The sequence below is a fragment of the Gigantopelta aegis genome, chromosome 11 (genome assembly GCF_016097555.1).
Source record: "Gigantopelta aegis isolate Gae_Host chromosome 11, Gae_host_genome, whole genome shotgun sequence".
In the NCBI taxonomy this organism is placed as follows: domain Eukaryota; kingdom Metazoa; phylum Mollusca; class Gastropoda; order Neomphalida; family Peltospiridae; genus Gigantopelta; species Gigantopelta aegis.
This window is the reverse complement of record NC_054709.1, coordinates 8,188,121-8,211,250: the sequence shown is the minus strand read 5'-3', so window position 1 is coordinate 8,211,250 and position 23,130 is coordinate 8,188,121. Positions and strand designations below refer to the sequence as shown.

The 23,130-nt window shown below is 36.6% G+C and overlaps 1 protein-coding gene across 2 annotated transcripts; it reads right to left on the bottom strand.

Moving 5' to 3' along the window:
• Positions 1 to 164: 164 nt before the first annotated feature.
• On the bottom strand, positions 165 to 18,298 carry LOC121385594 (leucine zipper transcription factor-like protein 1). Of its 2 annotated transcripts, none has more exons than XM_041516334.1 (10): positions 18,034 to 18,298; positions 15,299 to 15,426; positions 13,299 to 13,493; positions 12,685 to 12,811; positions 10,860 to 10,925; positions 9,401 to 9,478; positions 7,558 to 7,629; positions 6,240 to 6,344; positions 4,746 to 4,849; positions 165 to 3,112 (listed from the first exon to the last, which is right to left on the bottom strand). In XM_041516334.1, exons 1-10 carry the CDS (start codon positions 18,157 to 18,159, stop codon positions 3,091 to 3,093), a joined length of 1,023 nt encoding a protein of 340 aa, XP_041372268.1. In that variant the 5' UTR covers positions 18,160 to 18,298; the 3' UTR covers positions 165 to 3,090. The 2 variants fall into 2 exon arrangements, with proteins under 2 accessions (XP_041372268.1, XP_041372269.1); XM_041516335.1 differs by lacking the exon at positions 18,034 to 18,298 and adding an exon at positions 17,519 to 17,634.
• Positions 18,299 to 23,130: the final 4,832 nt, after the last annotated feature.

Below are 23,130 nucleotides of genomic sequence, written 5' to 3'. Positions count from 1 at the left end.
TATATATCATAAATTCCTTACTGTTGTTTGGTAGGGGTATCCTACGACTCTACAAACACACAACCAAATGGACGGACAATACAATAATATAAATCAGGTAAACTAATTATACAAATATACCAATATACCAAGATACCACATGAACACAGTACATGTACACTAAATGATATTTTAGAGATTATTATCGGTATAAAATGTATCGGATATACAAACAATATACAAGATGCACTAGATATACAAGTAATGCACTAAATGTATAAAACGATGAAAAATAACCAGTAACACAGCATATAATATGAAGTTAAACGGTGTTTTCGTTATGCGATTAGTCGTACCGACTTGTCGCATGCGATAGAATCATACTGTGAGAACATCTAAATCAGAACAACTTTAGTCTTATACGACAAGTCGTGTTGGAATCGTTCCGATTAGAACATGTCCTATTTCTCAAGACAAATTGTAAGTTTTCAGTCAATCACATCACATTAATGTTCAACCATTCAGTTTTGTCACCTCTGGTTTTTGGGGGTTTGCTTATAAACATGTCAAAATGTTTGGATTTCATGGGTCCATAAAACCTATTATTGTCCAGATGTGGTCAACAATTGTTTTGGTACATAATACCATCAGTAAATTGTCTACATTCATGTTTTCTTTATTTCAGTGAAAGTTTGTATGCACTTACCTTTCCCGCAAAATATTTTTAATCTGATGAGCTTCATTTGACGTCACAGAATCTTATAACAAATCGAGTCACTACGACAAATCGCATGTGAAAAGTCGGTGCGACAAATCGAATAATAAGAACGCTGCTTTAACTGAGTAACAATAAACACTAAATTTGATTGAGTAATAAAATACCTAAATTTGATTCAATAATCATAACATGCAGCAAAATTAACCCGTCATATAATACAATAAAGATAACTCGGTAAGAACAGGGGTCAAATTGTACACTATGATAATTTACATTATTCCAAAGATAGTGATCTGTGAAACAGAATGGCAAAACAAATCTTCCAGTATCCTGTTTGAGTAGTGAAAACTGTGTGACTACTTCATCTGCACCCACTCAATAAAACAACAGAACAAAGCAATGAGTTACAGGCAGGAGCACATCTAGGATTCTGTAAGGTGGGAGGTGGTGGTGGTGTGGGGGGGGGGGGGGTCACAAAATTCTCAACAGTTTGTGTTTGTTGAAGGTATATGAGGCAAGCTCCCAAACAGTGTAGGATTTAGGGGGTGGGTTCCCTAGAAATTTAGAAAAATACCCAGAGATACCCGGAGATGAATTACAGGACAACGGAGTGTTGTATATTGAGGATGGATATACGGAGGATGATAAATTTAAAAAAAGGGCAATTCAAATAGATGGGGGAGGGGGGGGGGGGGGGGGGGGGTCACGGAATCTCTGTGACTCCTCTCTAAATCTGCCAATCACAGGGGTCTATAATGATTTTAACATTATCTATACAATATCAAACCTTTCAATCACATTTATATTATTGTAAACACATACAAGGGAGGCAACTCACTGTTACAAGTACCTCAGCAGTTTAAAAAGTGTAACCTCAATTCACACATACCCGGTAACCTTTTATTTTTTTTAGAAAAAAGAATATTGTTCACTTGTGAATTTTTTTATACTTATTAATAACCCCTTACCAAACTGAAGTCTGTAACCAAATCATTATACATGTACTTGTATTGCTGTCTACTGCATCTGTACTATTATGTAAGTGATAGAAAATAATGAAAAGTCTACTCCACATAATGGCTAAATTCATAAAAGTGAGCTCTACTGGTGAGTATGTTTGTCTAGGAAGTCGTGAGATACACAATGATTGAAGTAGTGGTGCGAACATTCAGTTTTCATATGGCATCATTTACACAAATGTGTGCAATTTAGAAAACAATTGGCTTAGAAATAAATAACATGTAGTACAAATATCATTGTAAGAAACATTAAGTTTTGATGTACTGGTGCGAACATTCAGTTTTGATGTACTGGTGCAAACATTCAGTTTTGATGTAGTGGTGCGAACATTCAGTTTTGATGTAGTGGTGCGAACATTCAGTTTTGATGTAGTGGTGCGAACATTAAGTTTTGATGTAGTGGTGCGAACATGCAGTTTTGATGTAGTGGTGCGAACATTCAGTTTTGATGTAGTGGTGCGAACATTAAGTTTTGATGTAATGGTGTGATCATTAAGTTTTGATGTACTGGTGCGAACATTAAGTTTTGATATACTGGTGCAAACATTAAGTTTTGATGTAGTGGTGCGAACATTAAGTTTTGATGTAGTGGTGCGAACATTAAGTTTTGATGTAGTGGTGCGAACATTAAGTTTTGATGTAGTGGTGCGAACATGCAGTTTTGATGTACTGGTGCGAACATTAAGTTTTGATGTAGTGGTGCGAACATGCAGTTTTGATGTACTGGTGCAAACATTAAGTTTTGATGTAGTGGGGCGAAGATTAAGTTTTGATGTAGTGGTGCGAACATTACGTTTTGATGTAGTGGTGCGAACATTCAGTTTTGATGTAGTGGTGCGAACATTAAGTTTTGATGTAGTGGTGCAAACATTAAGTTTTGATGTAGTGGTGCGAACATTAAAGTTTTGATGTAGTGGTGCGAACATTCAGTTTTGATGTAGTGGTGCGAACATTAAGTTTTGATGTAGTGGTGCAAACATTAAGTTTTGATGTAGTGGTGTGAACATTACGTTTTGATGTAGTGGTGCGAACATTCAGTTTTGATGTAGTGGTGCGAACATTAAGTTTTGATGTAGTGGTGCAAACATTAAGTTTTGATGTAGTGGTGTGAACATTTACTTTTCATATGGCATCAGTCACACATGGTTAACTGATATATTCGTACGAGCATTTGTTTGTAATAAGATACAAAGTGCCATGCTTATAAAACGTCACCATCCAGACTCAAATCTACAATAATGTCAAATGCGGCACTTTATATGGCATTGCTATGACATTAAGTCTCAAAATGTTATTACAGTTTTGAGTCAAGACTCTATAAAAGTTTTATAAGCAATGGGCCAGAGAAAATATTAAATTGTCCCTTTTTTAATTTCAGTCATCCAGTGTCTCATACCTAAAAAAGAAGAGAAAAATGAATGAATGAAAGAATGAAAGAATGAATGAACAAATGAACAAATGAATGAATGAACGAATGAAAAATACACATCAGCTATTTTGGTGTCAGACAAAGTAAGTACATGAATATGATTTATATTAAAAATAAAAATTATGAAAGACAAATAAACAAATAAATGATTAAAAAATCAAAACAAAACAAACATTTTAAAATCTGTTTTTAATATTTGACTGTCAAGCAATATGGCTTTGCCCCTTTATATTTGTCTCACATTCAGTAACAAAATAAACATACCGTACCATGTTTTAGCAGAATTTAACAAATTTACAAAACAAACATTTTCACCAGCACAACCAACAAAAAAACAAAAAAAAAAAACATGTTTTCAGACGTGGCATAAAAACATAGGTCTAGGATCAATCCCAGTCGGTGGGCCCATTTAGCTATTTCTCACTCCATCCAGTGCACTATGACTGGTATATCAAAGACCATGATATGTGCTATCCTGTCTGTGGGATGGTGCATATAAAAGATCCTTTGCTACTAATGGAAAAATGTAGCAGGTTTCCTCTTTAAGACTATATGTCAGAATTACCAAATGTTTGACATCAAATAGCCGTAAGTCATATCTCTTACTTACTTTAACGGTCTTTTTCTGAGGTCTGTAATTTGGTTGTTTTTCTTCATCAACATTTGTTTGAGATTTTAAACATTATAAAAAGGTCATATTTCATACATACTTTATTTAATTTGATATCTTTAATTTGGTTGTTTTTCTAATTCAACATTTGTTTTTTTTAAACTATAAAAAAAGGTCATATCTATTACGTACTTGACGGTCTTTTTCCGAGATCTTTCATGTGGTCGGTTTTTTTAATCAACATTTGTTACAGGTTTCTAAACTTTAATTAAAAAAAAGGTCATATCTCATACATACTTGAATAATCTTTAATTTAACATCTTTCATGTGGTCGGGTTTTTTAATCAACATTTGTTACAGGTTCTTAAACTTTAAAAAAAGAGGTCATATCTCATACATACTTGGACAATCTTTAATTTGATATCTTTAGTTTGGTTGTTTTTCTACTTCAACATTTGTTAGAGATTTTTAAACTTTAAAAAAGAGGTCATATCTCATACATACTTTGACAGTCTTTTTCCGAGATCTTTAATTTGGTTGCTTTTCTTCATGAACAATTGTTAGAGGTTTTTAAACTTTTTAAAAAGGTATATGACATACTTTGACAGCCTTTTTCGAAGATCTTTAATTTGGTTGCTTTTCTTCATGAACAATTGTTGGAGATTTTTAAACTTTAAAAAAGAGGTCATATCTCATACATACTTTGACAGTCTTTTTCTGAGATCTTTAATTTGGTTGCTTTTCTTCATGAACAATTGTTTTTAGAGGTTTTTAAACTTTTAAAAAAGGTCATATCTCTTATGTTCTTTGACAGTTTTTCTTGATCAACAATTGTTAGAGGTTTTTAAAGCTATAAAAAGAGGTCATATCTCTTAGTATACATACTTTGACAGTCTTTTTCTAAGATTTTTAATTTGGTAGTTTTCTTCATCAACATTTATAAGAGGTTTTTAAAGCTATAAAAAAAGGTCTATCTCTTAGTATACGTACTTTGACAGTCTTTTTCTAAGATCTTTAATTTGGTCATTTTTCTTCATCAACATTTGTTTGAGGTTTTTAAATGGTGCAGTCTGGCTCACTTTCTTCTCCAATTCCTGAAAACACAAATATAGAACACATTTTCCACAATTCACTCGACACAAAAACACTTGCAGAATTTAATTTTTTTGTTCATATATTTTCATGTGTCCCAAAACATGTGAATGTGTATCTGTCAGTTATACTTATTGGCCATAGCTTACTTGTCTAGGATATTATGTAAAGTAATAATGAATAACGAAAGATGATTATATTCATCTTTAATATATATAATATACTGGTACAATCAAACCGGTCTTTAAGTGGCCACAAAAGCTAGTAGACAAAAGCAAGCATTTAAGACAGGTGGCCCATAAGACAGGTGGCCACTGATTACAGGTTACCACATACCGGGTATACTCTTTAACATCTTTGCTTCTTTTTTCACCGTCTATATTGCTAATTAATGGATGTGTGTTCTAAAGTTTACTATAAATCAGCATTTGACATAAATGTCGCCTTTTTCAAAACAATGAAATGTAACTGGAATGTATTAATTTAACCGTTTCGAATTCATTCTCTCACAGGTTTGTTTACTTTTTCTATTTAATTATTTAATTACTACTTCATGCGGTGCCTTGTCATAGTAGATGAAGCAACAAATGTCAAAAGAATGTCAAGCTTAACCTATCCAGAGTCAAACATGATCCCTTCTTACATGGTAGAAGGTGTGAAAATCGCTTATTTGCTTCACCTTTTGTAGAACAATAAACATTTACTGTGGCTGCTTAATACAAACATTTCAACGATTTGAGGTCCAATTTAGGTGGCCGCTGGCCGCTTTAGACTGGTGACCACATCTTACATGTGCATTTAGATAAAAAATTGTTTGTTAGGGAAAATGGTGGCCACTTACAGCAGATAACTGCACCGACCATTTTGTTTAGTATCGCACTGCAATTCGCTATGCAAGTGTCAGAAATCACTACACAATTTTGAAACATTAAACAATAGTTGATAATCAATTTTCAATTGGCCGGAAATTTCACTATCAAATTTTTTAAAACAAAATGTTCCCTTGGCCGTATAACAATGTATTGCATTTCAGCCCTCTGCCTCTGTAGGTAATAAGGGGCGTGATGTAGCCCAGTGGTAAAGCGCTCGCTTGATGCACGGTCAGTCTGGGATTGATCCCTGTCAGTGGGCCCATTGGGCTATTTTTCATTCCAGCCAGTGCACCACGACTGGTATATCAAAGGCTGTGGTATGTGCTATCCTGTCTGTGGGATGGTGCATATAAAAGATCCCTTGCTGCATCAGGAAAAATGTAGTGGGTTTCCTCTGTTGACTATGTATCAGAATTACCAAATGTTTGACATCCAATAGCCGATGATTAATTAGTCAATGTGCTCTAGTGGTGTCGTTAAACAAAACAAACTTCTTCTTCTGTGGGTAATAATAACTTACTTTCTCTGCCATCTCGAGCATTTCGCGAATCCGGAGCAGTTCGTGCTTGGCTCCTGCCAGGTCCGTCTCCATACCCTCTGCAGTATTTTTATTTTTCAAATGAGACTGAAAAACAAACATCACACCAGCTATAGGACATGTATTACAACAGACCGTTAATTACTGTGAAATCACTTTTATCCTGCAACCACTGTCGCAAAGTCATAAATGTATACTAGCAGATTATGACGTTTGACATCACTTGTGACGTCACATGCATACTTACATTATAAAACTGCTCACTTGACCTCTAGGTCAGTGTACAATGCAGCTGAAATAACAAAAATAATAGCTTTTCCTCTTACTTTTTACGGACTGCAAGCCTCGTAGATTTTTTCATTTTTACCTTCACAGGATAATGCCCATATCCTACGTCATTAACTAGTTATTCTTTATTTATTTGTGGTGGTCTAGTTTTTTTGTAAATCATGGACTAATTTTGTCAACGAATTTAAGAACACAACAAAAAAATTATACACATATACAGGGTTCAAGCTTGGACAAGAAAAACAGAGAAGTGACTTCTCCCTCTAGACACATTAGGAAGAAGTGAGGAACATTAAGGAGAAGTGAGGAACATTAGGGAGAAGTGAGGAACATCAGGAAGAAGTGAGGAACATTAGGGAGAAGTGAGGAACATTAAGGAGAAGTGAGGAACATTAGGGAGAAGTGAGGAACATTAGGGAGAAGTGAGGAACATTAGGGAGAAGTGAGGAACATTAGGGAGAAGCGAGGAACATTAGGGAGAAGCGAGGAACATTAGGGAGAAGCGAGGAACATTAGGGAGAAGTGAGGTTTGGTGAAGGAAAAATGGGAGAGAGTTTGACCCGTACCTTTCTATATCAAAGAATCTAAAACTAATCCTAACCCTTGAAATGAGGGTGGGGGTGAGGGTGTTAACATGTCGAACTCATGCCAAGAAATGAGACGTCTGATTTATTTAAATCTTTGGAAAACGTTTTTTTAGGTACCACTTCCACTTTGAAAACACATAACCAAGCTGTTGTCACAGGATAAAGATAATAACTGTTAATCACGTCAGCAGAGCCTCGTGGAATTTCCCATTCTAACCTTCACAGGATAAATCAGATATTCAACATTACTGACTAGTTATTTTTTTTTTTTTTTTTCTCTCATCTTTTTTGAGTAAAATGTAGTAATTTCCATTAATTTGCTTATTATTAACATATTTATCTAGATTGAAAAGGTGAGGCAAATAGATAAAAGTATGCAGCTATTTTTGCTACAGCGGCAACCATAACAATAAAAGCAAACTTGCATTCTTCAGATCTGTCTCCAACTCGGCCATCTTGTGACGAAGGTCATCAGCTTCTTCGTTGGAACCAACATTCTGAAACATTCAGCAACAGACATGTAAGAGAAAAATCTACACCCACTGAGGGAATTCGAACCATGGACTCTCTGTATGAGAATCCAGCACTCTTGCCAACTGAGCTAATAGGGAAATTCCCACTAGCTACTGCCAGTAGGAGACTACCATAACACTTGTTGGTTTACTTCAGATAAATCTTAACACTACCCATGGATATGAAGGGTGTATATATTTAAAAACTGATATGAGAGTCCAGCGCTCTACCAACTGAGCTAATAGGGAAATTCCCACTAGCTACTGCCAGTAGGAGCACTTTATACCAACACTACTACATACTCTCCCCTCAAGTGAAGCTACGTCCTGGAGCAGAGGGGCACGGGAAGTTGAACTGTTATGGGTCCTGACTGGATGATAGTATTCTTGTGTTAAGAAAACACCCAGTCCCTGTGTGCGCTCAAAATGTAACCAAAAAAATTCAACCTCCACTAAGAGGATTTGAATCACAGACTCTCAGTACGAGAATCCAGCGCTCTACCAACTGAACTAATAGCGAAATTCCCACTAACTACTGCCAGTAGGAGCAATTTATACCAACAGTCTTACATACTAATAATAGATTTTAATTGTTTTCATGCTTCCTAGTGACAGAAATGCTACTAAAACTGGACAATGGGAGAAAGCCCTTTTTAATTAAGAAGTTCATCAGTTTTACCAACAGTCTGAAGATTCAGTCACATACACATAATAGATTTTAATTGTTTTCATGCCTCCTAGTGACAGAAATGCTACTAAAACTGGACAATGGGAGAAAGCCCTTTTTAATTAAGAAGTTCATCAGTTTTACCAACAGTCTGAAGATTCAGTCACATACACATAATAGATTTTAATTGTTTTCATGCTTCCTAGTGACAGAAATGCTACTAAAACTGGACAATGGGAGAAAGCGCTTTTTAATTAAGAAGTTCATCAGTTGTACCAACAGTCTGAAGATTCAGTCACATACACATAATAGATTTTAATTGTTTTTTGTGCTTCCTTGTGACAGAGACAATACTAAAACCGGACAATGAGAGAAACACCTTTTAATTAATGAAATATTTTTTAAAGTTTTATCAATTATGAACTTTATTGAGCCAGTTTGATCCATAATGGACAATGCATGTACAGTTGAATCCACTGAGTCACATATCTTTTAAAAATACATTTCAGTTATTTGCTTATCATTATTACCCTTTACTATTTAGCATTAAAACATTACAAATTAAGTCATATAATTGAACTGATTTTCAAGCATATGGTTATTTGTATCTGAAAGACAAAAATATAGATATTTTAGCTATAAAATGTTTCTGGGTTATTCAATGTAACTGTATACTCCCCAAAAAAGCCAAACATTCTTTATTTAATGCACACCATTTGGCATCAAAACATTTCCAAACTCATGCTTTAAAAAACATTACAAACTATTGTAGGTATCCAACCATGGTTTATACACTTCAAATACTTTTATTTTCCAGGGCCACATTCCACGAAGTGATCTTAGCCCTAAGATCACCGTAACTGCATAGCTGACATATGCACTTAAGGTGATCTTAGTGCTAAGATCGCTTTGTGGAATGGGACCCAGCACTTTTAAGCACTATTATGCTTCGTTTTCCAGGACTATTTTTCATTTGTTCGGAACATCAACTGAATTCTATCATGAGATATAATATTTTTTTAAATGATCTCGCACGTTAATTTTAAAAATCTGAAAACCTTTACTATTAAACTGAATGATTACTGGCACCTTTCTTCCCCGCAGTTCAGCTTGCGATTTTGCTAAGTCAGCAGCCAGACTCACTTTCCGTTTCTGTTCATCGGTCATCTAATACAACAGAATTAAAGAGAAAAATAAATATAAACAAAATCATTTTATCCCAATGAATTTCTAAATAAAGCACCAAAACCATAGCACATTGCTTTAATTCACTTCTACTTTAAGAGAATTTGGTCTAATGGTGCTACATCTTCCCTGCAGTTCAAGCAGACTACTCTGCCAGAAAATAATCTGAGGGTACTTAATAAAAACTAAACAGACCTCAGGCCTCTGAGAATTGTGAATTGCGTGATCCATTTATCGGTTACATAAAAACAAATTCAGGTGACCCATTTAGTTTTTATGTAACCCGTCATGACCATGTAAATGATGTCACAAATTAAATGCACGAATGAAAAATGGGTTACATAAAACTATACTTAAGCGAGCAATGTGTGAATGAAACTATCGCTCTCGTGATTTTCAAAGGCATGGGCCCCCGTTCCTCAAAGCGATCTTAGCCCTAAGATCACCTTAAGTGCATAAGGTAGCATTGCATTTAAGGTGATCTCATAGCTAAGATCGCTTCGTGGATCGGGACCCTGGTGTTTTTACTAGGTGGTTATGGGTTTTAAATCGTTTTAAAATGGACAACGTGTTTCATGTACTTTTGACAAATTTTGAACAACAGTTCTCTTACTATAATCTTTTTAAAAATTACAAACTCCAAGATTTTAAGGTACGTAATTTTACCCTTTGTACCCTCTGGTAGAAATCTTGAGCTGGGATGGGGGTACTCTTTCACACGTTTTAGACTCTTTACTAGGTATTGTAACTAGACTGTAAATAAGCCCTGATCGAGCATAGTGAAAACTGTAAAAAGCATTCAAAGGATAAATGGTTAATAGCATTCATTCATTAAATTTTGACATGCTCCTATACCACGAAGGTTTTGAGCATGACCCCCCCGGGCTCGATCTCTGGATGCAGGGATAATTATTGGTGAATAGGATTCAAGGAATAAATGGTTAATAGCATTTCAATGATAAATGGTTAATAGCTGGGATAATTATTGATGATTAGGATCCAAGGGATAAATGCATAATTTCTTATATCATAAAGATAAATCTCAGCTTTTGAAAATCACATTTTACATGACTTCTTGTCAATAAACAAACAGAAAAAAAAAAAAAATCTCACCAACAGAACAAGGTGACACACATTTCACACTGTTCATCAATTTATCAAATTTGTTTTACAAACTTTGTGTTGACACCAATATATAACTGAAATAGAACAGTTCATGGATTCAACAAAACTTATTTTGTTTTGTCCATTGTTAAAAATTATGACCATTTACAGTGGTAAATCATCCAAGTTTTTATTAAGTTAATGAAAAATATTCTCAGATTATTCTTGGCGAATGGACAAAAATGTTTTTACTACTAGCCTGTGTTTCACACAACTTGATTCTTTCCTGCAATCGAGCAGCTTCGTCTTGCAATTCTTCTATTTTCTAAAATACAAACAAATAGTTAAAATAAAAATCATGGAGAAAATACAAATCCAACAGGTAAAATATAAACCAACAGGTAAAATACAAACCAACAGGTAAAATACAAACCATCAGGTAAAATATAAACCAACAGGTAAAATACAAACCATCAGGTAAAATACAAACCATCAGGTAAAATATAAACCAACAGGTAAAATACAAACCATCAGGTAAAATATAAACCAACAGGTAAAATACAAACCATCATATAAACCAACAGGTAAAATACAAACCATCAGGTAAAATATAAACCAACAGGTAAAATACAAACCATCAGGTAAAATACAAACCCAACAAACCAACAGGTAAAATACAAACCATCAGGTAAAATATAAACCAACAGGTAAAATACAAACCATCAGGTAAAATACAAACCCATCAGGTAAAATACAAACCCAACAAACCAACAGTTAAAATACAAACGAACAGGTCAAATACAAACCAACAGGTAAAATATAAACCCAATAGGTAAAATAGAAACCCAATAGGTAAAATATAAACCAACAGGTAAAATACAAACCCAAAAGGTAAAATACAAACCAACAGGTAAAATACAAACCCAACAGGTAAAATAGAAACCAACAGGTAAAATACAAACCCAACAGGTAAAATACAAACCCAACAAACCAACAGGTAAAATACAAACCCAACAAACCAACAGGTAAAATACAAACCCAACAAACCAACAGTTAAAATACAAACCCAACAAACCAACAGGTAAAATACAAACCCAACAAACCAACAGGTAAAATACAAACCCAACAAACCAACAGTTAAAATACAAACCCAACAAACCAACAGGTAAAATATAAACCAACAGGTAAAATATAAACCAACAGGTAAAAATATAAACCAACTAATTGCAGGTTTTCTTTCTAAGACTTAAATGTCAAAATTATTAAACAGAATGCAAATGATGAACAAACGTTTCTACCGACAGAGAATGTGCTCTAGTGGTGTCCTTAAACAAAATGTTCAAACTTTTTTTTAAAACTTTAACTTTCCCATAGACAGGAAAGTTTGTTTTGTTTAACGACACCACTAGAGCACATTGATATATTAATCATCCGTTATTGATGTCAAACACTGGATATCGTAAAACGTGTGCGAAAAGAAAATGGTGTGACAATCAACCATAGTTGGTAGTACGTTAGGTAGATGTGGAATAGGTTCTCATCGGTATAGCACCATTTTAAAAACGAAGAATATATTCTGCAATAGAAATTGTATTGAACTGCATGGAGAAATTAATGGTGGTGTGTAACCTTAATGAGTCTTTGGGGCGAGATGTAGCCCAGTGGTAAAGCGCTCGCTTGATGCGCGGTCGGTTTGGGATCGATCCCCGTCAGTGGGCCCGCTGGGCTATTTCTCATTCCAGCCAGTGCACCACGACTGGTACATCAACGGTCGTGATATGTGCTATCCTGTCTATGGGATGGTGCATATAAAAGATCCCTTGCTGCCAATCGAAAAGAGTAATCCATGAAGTGGCGACAGCGGGTTTCCTCCTTCAATATCTGTGTGGTCCTTAACCATATGTCTGATGCCATATAACTGTAAATAAAATGTGTTGAGTGCGTCGTTAAATAAAACATTTCCTTCCTTCCTTCCTTAATGTGTCTCTATGACAAACAGTCCTATCCTTCCCCATGTTTTGTAAAACATGCCATAATAACCCCCCCCCCCCCACCCACACCTAGAGTACTACATAATTACATACCATGTGTAGTAAAGCAGTGCCACCAGTCTCATTCAAAGGAGCTAACTTTGAAGGTGTAAATTCAGTCTCACGCTTTGCTCCTGAAAATTCTCGTTCTTCAAAGTCCTTAATCTGCTCCAGCAAATCCCTGAAGAAAACAATACATTGAAAAGCCAAGAATAATCATTCGCCTTACCATATCATAACATCATTATAACATAATACAAAACACTATCGCTATCAACAGTTATTGCCAGTGGTCTTTACACAATCAGACATGTACAAGTCGGTTGCCATGTTTTGATTAAAGTTTGTTTTGCTTAATGACACCATTAGATTATTAATCATCAGCTATTGGACATACCAAACATTTGTTAATTTTGACATATAGTCGTAGAGAGGAAACCTGCTACATTTTTTCTAATGCAGCGAGGGATCTTTTATATGCACTTTTCCACAGACAGGAAAGCACATACCACATATTGTGCATTGGATGGAATAACAGGAAAAAAAATCAGTTGAATGGATCCACTGAAGTGGTTCGATCCTGCCACTCAAGCACCTCAATCGAGCACTCAACCAACTGAGCTAAATCCCAGCCCAAAATGTCTTGAAGGATTTTTAAACAACTGTACCTATTTTCGAGTTCCGAAATGTCGGCCTGCAGTTTCAGGTGCCACTTCTCGGCCTGAATAAACATCTGTCGCATCATGAGGATGTTTGTGTGAGCCGTGTTGATCAGTTCCGTCTCCACCTCCCCGCGCACCACAGCCAGGAGACCATCCAGAATATCTATCACCTCGTCAACCGTGAACGTTTCATCAGTTAGTCTGAAAGTATAAGATATTTCTGTATTAGTAAACTGTTGTATTATCACAGAAATCAGAGGTCAGCGTATTAAGAATAACAATGACCTCATTAATGGTAAATGTTTCATCTGGTAGTCTGAAATTACAAAGACATTTCTGTATTAATTAGCTTAAGTCACCTCCAGTCCTCCCCTTATTGATATTGATATGTAGGGGAAAGCTAGAGATAACTCTTTGTAATGCTTTGGCAATCATTGACAAATAAATGGTCACAAGCTACTGTGTCTAAAAATCCACATTTTTTCCTAAATCTGATGCCACAGAGCTTTAGTTTGATTATTCCCGAGTCCAGTCATGAGATTAAACTTACATGTTGTTTACCAACACTACGGGAAAACCCCTGACTTCCCTATGCAAAACGAACCAGCAATTGTGGTGATTACCGTGATATATAGGGGTGACGGGTTTCTTCGTGTAGCATTAGTATTGGTTAACAATATGTACGTTTAATGTCATGACTGGTTGTCGATGATTGCCAAAGCATTACAAAAAGTTTCCTCTTGCATTTCTCCTACATAATTATCACTATCAATAAGGGGAGGGCTGAAGGTGACTCGAGCTATGTATTAGTAAACTGTTGTATTATTACAGCAATCTTCTTATGAGAGGTCAGAGTGTCAAGAATATCTATCACCTGATCAATGGTGAACATTACGTCTGTTAGTTTGAATATACAAGATATTTCTGCATTAATAAGCATTGGAAATAAGCACTTGTCCATTTGTCATGACAAGTAAAAATCTGCTCAAACAAACAAAATACACCTCTATGATTGTCCAGTGAACAAGTAAAAATGTTCAATGCAGTTTAACTTTGAGCAATCAAAAACATGAAACCATATATCTGCACAAGTGGAAATACTGACCGATGGACTAGTAAAATATTCAGCTTATTTCTATCACTGTTAATAAATTAATGTATTATTGCAGTCACTGTGATCTTCCTGTAAAATATCAAACTATCAAGAATATCTATCACTTGGGTCCAATTTTCAGGGCCGTAGCTAGCGGGGAGGGAAAGGGGGGTAGTAGTTGCCCCCCCACCCCCCCAAAACAAATCCGTAAGAAAATTATAGAAACTTAAAGAAAATTCTCTTCTTAACCATTTGAGGAGTTTTAGACTTATTAACTGCTCATTTGCCCCCCACCCCTCCCCCCAAACAAAAAATCCTAGCTACGGTCCTGATTTTACAAAGCGAACTTAGCACTAAGATCACCTTAAGTGCATAAAATATCTATGTACTTAAGGTGATCTTAATATTCTTATCAATGAATAAGATCGCGTAATAAATTGCGGCCCAGGTCAATGACAAACATATCATCTGTGAGTCTGAAAGTACAAGATATTTCTGACTTTAATATTATCAAAGCACATATCGACTGCCCTCAACTGACCTTCTGTCTTTGACATTATCAAAGCACATATCGACTGCCCTCAAATGACCTGCTGTCTGCGACATTATCAAAGCACATATTGACTGCCCTCAACTGACCTGCTGTCTGTAACATTATCAAAGCACATATCCACTGCCCTCAACTGACCTGCTGTCTGTAACATTATCAAAGCACATATCCACTGCCCTCAACTGACCTGCTGTCTTTAACATTATCAAAGCACATATCCACTGCCCTCAACTGACCTGCTGTCTGTAACATTATCGAAGCACATATCAACTGACCTGCTGTCTTTAACATAATCAAAGCACATATCGACTGCCCTCAACTGACCTGCTGTCTTCAACATTATCGAAGCACATATCAACTGACCTGCTGTCTTTAACATTATCAAAGCACATATCGACTGCCCTCAATCGCTGAGCTCGCTGGTAGCGGGCAAATCTCATGTAGTTTATCACCTGTGTCTGATGGTGCTCACTCACACCCAGCTCCGTTGCCTGCAACAAAACAAGCAGCTCATTAGCATATAACACAACAAACAGCTCATTAGCATATAATAGAAAAAAACAGCTCATTAGCATATAACAGAACAGAAAGATCATTAGCATATAACAGTAAAAACAGATCATTATAGCATATAACACAACAAACAGCTCATTAGCATATAACAGTAAAAACAGATCATTATAGCATATAACACAACAAACAGCTCATTAGTATATACCAGTAAAACAGATCATTATAGCATATAACACAACAAACAGCTCATAGCATATAACAGTAAAAACAGATCATTATAGCATATAACAAAACAAGCAGCTCATAAGCATATAACACAACAAACAGCTCATTAGCATATAACAGTAAAAACAGATCATTAGCATATAGCAGGTTTAACAGATCATCAGTGTTTCCCCAAGGATTTTTGTTCAGAGGGTTGGCAAAATAGTTTGATGTAAACCGAGTCCCCAAAGGGGCGAAAATGCTAAGGGGATTCTCAGCATGCTCCCTCATAAAAAAATATATATATATATAAATTTCAGTTGCTTTTAGATGCATTCTGGAGTACATGTGGGTGTCTTGTACATTTGTAGAAGGATATATTTTAAGATATATTTAAATAATAATGTCAGGGGTTATAGAATTAAAAAAAAAAAAATTGTTTTACTTGTTATGCTTAAAAATTCATTTGCTAAATTTTAATCACTGATAAAACCAATAAAAAAGTAAATAATTTTTCATTGTACAATTTTAATTACTGATACTATTGAGATTGTTTTTGATAGTTTGTAACTTTACACTTGCTGCTCCATTTAGGCGGCCCACCCCACTATTGCATTTTACAGCCTTCCTTTCACGTTCTGCCGCCTTCCTTTATTTTTTGTGCCCCTCTTTATTTTTCAGTGCCCTACTATATTTTACAGCACCTATCTCAGCTATTTCCAAATGCATACTTTTTTCCACACACACACAAAAACAAAACCCTGATCAGTCTGCACACTGGACATCAAAGGAACCAAGCCGCATTGCTTGTACGAAAAAGCAACTGACAAAAAACTTCAGTAGCTTACGACAGTTACCGTAACGTAATTTTACAGTATTTTTGACTGCTTCTATTTTATCCCATACCTGTATCCATTTGTATGTTTGATACACACAATAAAAGTTATATTTTATTTGAGCAAAGAAAACATTTTTTTTTTATGGATTCGGCAATCTCTGACCGAAAAACCACTTATTTGGCACCAAATTTGCCATGTGATCAGAACGGTCATTCTGTCTTTTGTTTCCACTAATTATCATCTGATATTATGTCCTCAATTGCAGATTTAATTGGTTGTAATGGATAATTTTTAGTTTTTGTCATTTCTGTCATTCTGTTTATTCAGCAGTTCTTTAAAAAATATTATAAACTTTTCATTTTTGGTGGGATATCACCGCTTATAAAAACATCATTAAAATCATTTATCTTGGGTACCAACTAACATATACACCGCCTCTACAAAAATGAAACAACTTTTTATTAGCTGGCGATATCAAAGCAATCGATTCATTCAATGAAGATGGAAATAAAATTAACAAAGTTTTTTTTTATCCCACATTAGGGGATCACTCTGCAAACATCTTTATTGTTTTTCATATATCTTGAAATCTTTATTAAAATAATAATATTAAAACTTTGATCGGTTCAGCATCGGAATATGTTTTTCCACAAAGTCGACCAACACACAACGATATATGGTTACCAAGCTTTCACTTTTTTTTCTCTTTTTTTGAATGGTGTGGTGCCGCATGGCTGTCCTTTAATTTTCACACAGTGAGAACACTAAGAGTATTTGTTTGAACAATATCACAAAATGACTAATTTAAAGAAAATTTTATTAGCCAAAGACTAAATGTTGTAGCTACTTTGTATAAAAATTAGCAGTTGGCTAATTTGGCAATGGGCTGATAAGTTTATGTTGATGAACTGCTAACCATAACGGTAACCGTAACGGAAACCTAACCCTAATAACATAACATCAAATAAAACAATAATTTTATATAACCATTTGTTACAAGGGGCAAGAGTAACTCTTGCCATCGTACCATATTTGTACTCGTTAGGGTTCTACCAACGTCAAGAAATATTTGTGAATATTCTTAGAAAAAACTTGTTTGTGGACGGATGCGATGTCAAATACCGGAAAAGTATTGCTTTCAATTCCGCAGCAAAACAGACAGCCGATCAAACTAGAAGTTTGTTCATAATTAATTTGAGGCCATACGAATTCGGACAATTCTGCATTAATCCTCGTAAGTCAGTGCACCACGACTGGTATATCAAAGGCTGTGGTATGTGCTATCCTGTCTGTAGGAAAGTGCATACAAAAGATCCCTTGCTTCATTAGAAAAAATGTAGCGGGTTTCCAGAAGTCTACTGGTATGAAGTTCTCTGCGATCTGTAATTACATGTATAGACATTGACATATATTATTATCTGCATCCTTTATTTTGTACCACCAATTAAAATAATAGATCAAAGATGTGATCAAAATTATATGTGGTCGTTTCAATGTTCCATAGCATCTATTTTTATATTATATATATATTATTTAAATTACATCAAAGAGCAAGTCACGTGGCTCTGCTGGTCTCAGCTTTGCTCGCACACGGTTCGCCATACGGGCCAGGCTGCTGGGTCCAGGTAGTGCATCCCAGGTCTGCTGTGCATCGAGGTCGTCAACCATGATACCCTCCACGATGGCGCTCGCCGGCTGGAACACGTCCGTCTTAGCAGTTTCCTTGATCTGCAAAATAAACAAAATTATTATTGTTATATACACTCTTTATTTTCGTTACTTTCGCTTTGACGGCAAGCGTTGTCTGGATGCCGCCCTCTGGTCCGTGGACGTGTCCCCTCGTAATTTTTGCAAAGATGAAGCAGGACGTATGCGCCTGTTCTCGCGAGCTACCCCCCCCCCCCCCCATTGCCTCCTGGGAGTGCTTATGGAATACCGCATCACGTACACCGGGCCACGGGCAACCGTGACCTTGGTGTACGGTGACCCAGCGAAGAAACCACCCAGGAGGAGAAGGAGGAGGAAGACGGACGCGCCAGGGGCGGACCGGGGGAGGTCAAAACCGGTAGCTCAACTACCGGCGGCGACTTTTCCCGTTGTTCACCCCAAGCACCGGTCAACACCAGCGAGGCCAGATGTTCCAGCTCTGCCGGATCCAGCTGTCGACTCGCCAGTGGCGGACTCGGACCTGAACCAGGCCCTGATGGAATCGCCCCCCACAACTCCGATGACTTCAACCCCCGGGATTCCAGCGATGCCACCCCCACCCAGGAAGAGTGCCGCTGTAGAGTCCCAGGCCCGTCTTGTGGCCGTTGGAAAACGGAAGGCGATTGTGTCTCCAGGCGACCAACCAGCCAAGCCAAGTCCGCCAACACAACCGCCGACACCTACTTCACCTCCAACAGAAGATCCGCTCCGTGGACAGCCTTGGTCACTGCAGGCAGGCAAACTACCAACTCGCTACTCGAGGCTGGTCAAGATCAACATTGGGGATGTTCGTCAGCTACTCTGTGAGCCACACCAGGACACATACGAACCTCTGCCACAAACGAAAGGAGAGTACTCGGTGCGCAGGATCACGATGAAAGATGGGCGTGGTATTTGTCTTACCGTTCACCGGAGGGGAATTTTCCACCAAGGGATGCTTCTCGATGAAATGGACAACCCGACCATCCACCGCGTCATTAAGACCGTTGCCGGGGAAGACTACCGTCCGATCACCGAGATCATCGCCAAGTCCACACACCGGCACGCCCTCCACCATCTGGATTCGTCCCTGTTCATCGCCTCTCCTTGACGACAACCCCGATAACAACCTTTCCTAGGACAAGTACCAACCTCCTTTTTGGGCTAGTTAGACTTTAAACGTTTTAGAAGCAGTTCAAAATTCTTATGTTTATTTTTTTGGCGCCCGATCAATTGCTCAAAATCACCTTAAAAACCTTTTGGCCGAGCAGTCTTAACTAATTTGGGTCAAATTTTAGAGTCCAGACATGTTTTTGGAGGCAGTTACTCTTTGTAGACTTAGGTAAAAAAACAGGCTTCACCGAGGAATCGAAATTCAGCCAATCAGAACACGGCTCCCACTCGGTGTTACTTCAAGTTTGCGAAGTGTCTGCTATTTGGTCCGCGCTCGCGTTGACTTTACTAAACGGCTTTTTTCCAAATTCCGCCCACCTCAAACTTACCACATCGAGAATTTGAAACTGTGGTTCATCATCAGCCGTGGCGGCCTGCTCCTGGGGGGGGGGGGGGGGGGGGGGTTCCTCCACAATGGACCTATAAATGAAAGCAGGAATGTCATGAATATACTACATATAACGGTACATAATGCAACTAACCATCATACAATTCGCATAGTTCAAGGACTGAATTGTGTACGTGAATACGTGAAATGTGTTATTCCTAATACTAAGTTTGTCATTGATACCATTATTATGTTATTTTATGATTTATTGACGAAGGATCTATTATAACACTTTATGATTACCTTTCCTCTACACGCTGAGGGATGTCGAAGTCGGCTGTCACGTTGAACGAATTTCCCTCCCCATCTGTATCTGCTGTTTGGCTGATACCTGTGCACAGGTCCAGTCAATTTCTGCGTTATCTCTTACCATCCGCCGGTAATCCTCTTGAGTGATTCCTGCATTATTAAAATTGTTAGGAATAAAAAAATTCCATTTTTATTTTACGTAAACATAAAATAACATTCATTTTTCAATTTTAAGGTAAAACGCTACCCAAATACTCAAATATTGTACTACAAATATCACTTATAGCAAGCAATATAAAACAAATAAACAGCTCAGAAAAACAAAGTGGATAAAGACAGCTCACTGTAATTGTTATAAAGTTACTGTCTGTAAATCAATATTCTGTTATCCTACATCAAGCAATTGTGCATACCCTTTGGTAGATAAAACAATAAACGATTAGTCGCCATCGATTGAAGTTACATAAAACAATTAACGATTAGTCGCCATCAAGGACAGCTCGTATATAGGTTGTGCCTGTTGAGTGAATCTTTTTGTGAATTTTATTGTCATTAAAATATTTCAAAACAAAACAGATTATTCGCTCAAGATTTATGTTTATGAGTTGGCGAAATGGAACAACTAGGCTACTAATAATTATTTCTGAATATTTTTGTTTCTGATCAGTGTTAGTTACCAAGTTAAAATGCATAACTTTTATTTTTTATATTATTTATTCAATTATGTAAAATATATATATAATTAGTTTTTTTCGCTGATGATTTTGTTTTTCTTTCATGTTTTGATGTTTATCGTTTCGCACTCATGATTCAAGATATAAAATATACAAATGACAATATGATTTTGTTTTTAAAGCACTATTTGGCAAATATCACCTTTTAAATGATTTTATAATTTTTATTTGTATTCCTTTCTCCAGGTGCGGTCCACATAGTCCATAGTTGTGTTACCTTTTAAAATGAATATTCTAATACAACTTTCAATAAATTGAATTATGGCTGTATTTTGTTTGTGTTTTCCTTTATGGTTTACTCGAAAATCTAGACATTACTTTAAGCACACTTCAAATTGGAAAATAGTGCGTGCGTATTAATTTCGCGACATAAGGTTGGAAGCGAACGACGCGAAATTTATACGCACGCATTTGTTTCACGGTTTTCGGTATGTATATATATATATATATATATATATATATATATATATATATATATATATATATAATAATATCAATAATATATACTCACCAGTATTACAGGTGCGGTGTTGCCATCGTGAACAAATGTCTCAGCGTAATGCGTGTTGTCTGGGTCGGACATCATTAGAACAAAACGCACACGGATAAGTCGGCATTTTGTTAGAAAGTGATAAGTCCAATAATTCGGACGGTTATATACATTATTTTCTGAAAATGTCATCATGCTCACCAATTGGAATTACTTCTTAAAAGCAGGAAGTCAGGAGGCTATATCCACGAGTGTTGTTACAGCGATAAATAACTTTTGCATGTTTTTTCTGGGATCATCTCCAATGTTTAGGTCACCGACTGTAGAACAAAACAAATTATTCGAACAGCGGAAACTATCTTCAAAGATAAATGGATCAACAATTTATCAATTTAACAAAAAACAAAAACCACATTCTTTTATTTCTGTGAGAATACTTTAATTTAAAAAACAACACTTGTTCAACAATATTGTTCAACTCCAGGCCGAGTTGTCTCAGAACTCTGGGCCGAGCTGTCTCGACGTGGGCCGAGTTGTCTGGGCCGAGTTGTCCTCCGGGCCGAGTTGTCTGGCATTCCTGATGACTATATGTCAAAATTACCAAATGTTTGACATCCAATAGCCGATGATTGATGAATCAATGTGCTCTAGTGGTATCGTTAAACAAACCAAACTTTTTTTTAATCCCCGTAAGACGCATCACAATATCCATGTGGACCCCAGATGATGATGATGATAACTAGTTTAACGTGCCCATATACCACTAGGGTTTCGAACACGCCCATCCCGAGTCCGACCTCCGATGCTGCTAGGACAGACATGTAGAGACTAAACGCGAACAACCGTGGCGTTCTGCAGAATGGCCGTCATACGAGTCACGAAAAAAACCAAGTCGACAGTCAGACGGAAAAATGACGTGGAGGCAAGGAATCTCGCTAAAAAAGAATCCATCCTGGTGGTGCAGGCTGTCGAAACGAGAAGCGTTCCAGCGTTCAATCAGTTCCAATGGCCGCATACATCCCAGTACAAAACTTCATTTCGCTGACAAAAACAACGAAATGAAGGACCCCCAAGTCGAGTACCCAGAGGTAAACAAATGTCTGGAAGTTTGGGAATGTTTTTTTGCACCAATGGAGCAGGATATGCTCACCTTTTGCGAACACCTTATATCAGCCCCGTTTTCACAATGATTCATAAGAGTACATCATCATTTATTCCAATTAGCTCTGTCATGTGTCAGTTTTAATTTGGTAAACTAGTCTGAGAGTGGCAGTCCAGTAATTGTCCAGTAAAGGATCTCCTAGGAAATAGCCGTCCTCCTATAGACGAGCCACTAAATAGAGATTCATAGAATCAACCACCATTTTGTCAAATGCACATTCGACTCTGCATTGTGCAGAGATATGATCTTGATCACGGATAACGGTGTCGTTCAGGTTGGAAGATACAGCGACCTGGAGTGAGGGTGGCTATATATTAATTTTATTTTATGGGGGAATGCGCAATGCATTATATTGAGGGTCCTATGCATCATCCCGCTCCTGACGCAGACAGGCCTATGTTCCTTACTACCAAGTTTTGAAACCCATAATTTTGGTTTATTCATTTTAAAATTATATGTTCTTTTCTTTTCTTACTATTAAGCATATCAATTTATACTTAATCATATTTTATTCAAAACGTAGGTCCACTCTATATCGAGTTTTATCTATAGATACCTCGTGCCACGTCTCCCCAATAATTACATTTTGGCTTGACTAACACTAAAAAAAAAAAAAAAAAAGTGAAAGGTGTTTTGGAAAATATGTTATATTTGTATGAACAATTTGTAAAAGATTATATTAATAGATATAAATAAAACAGCAATACTCACCCATAGTGAAGAACGTCGTCTGCTCACATAGTTTGAAATTATATAT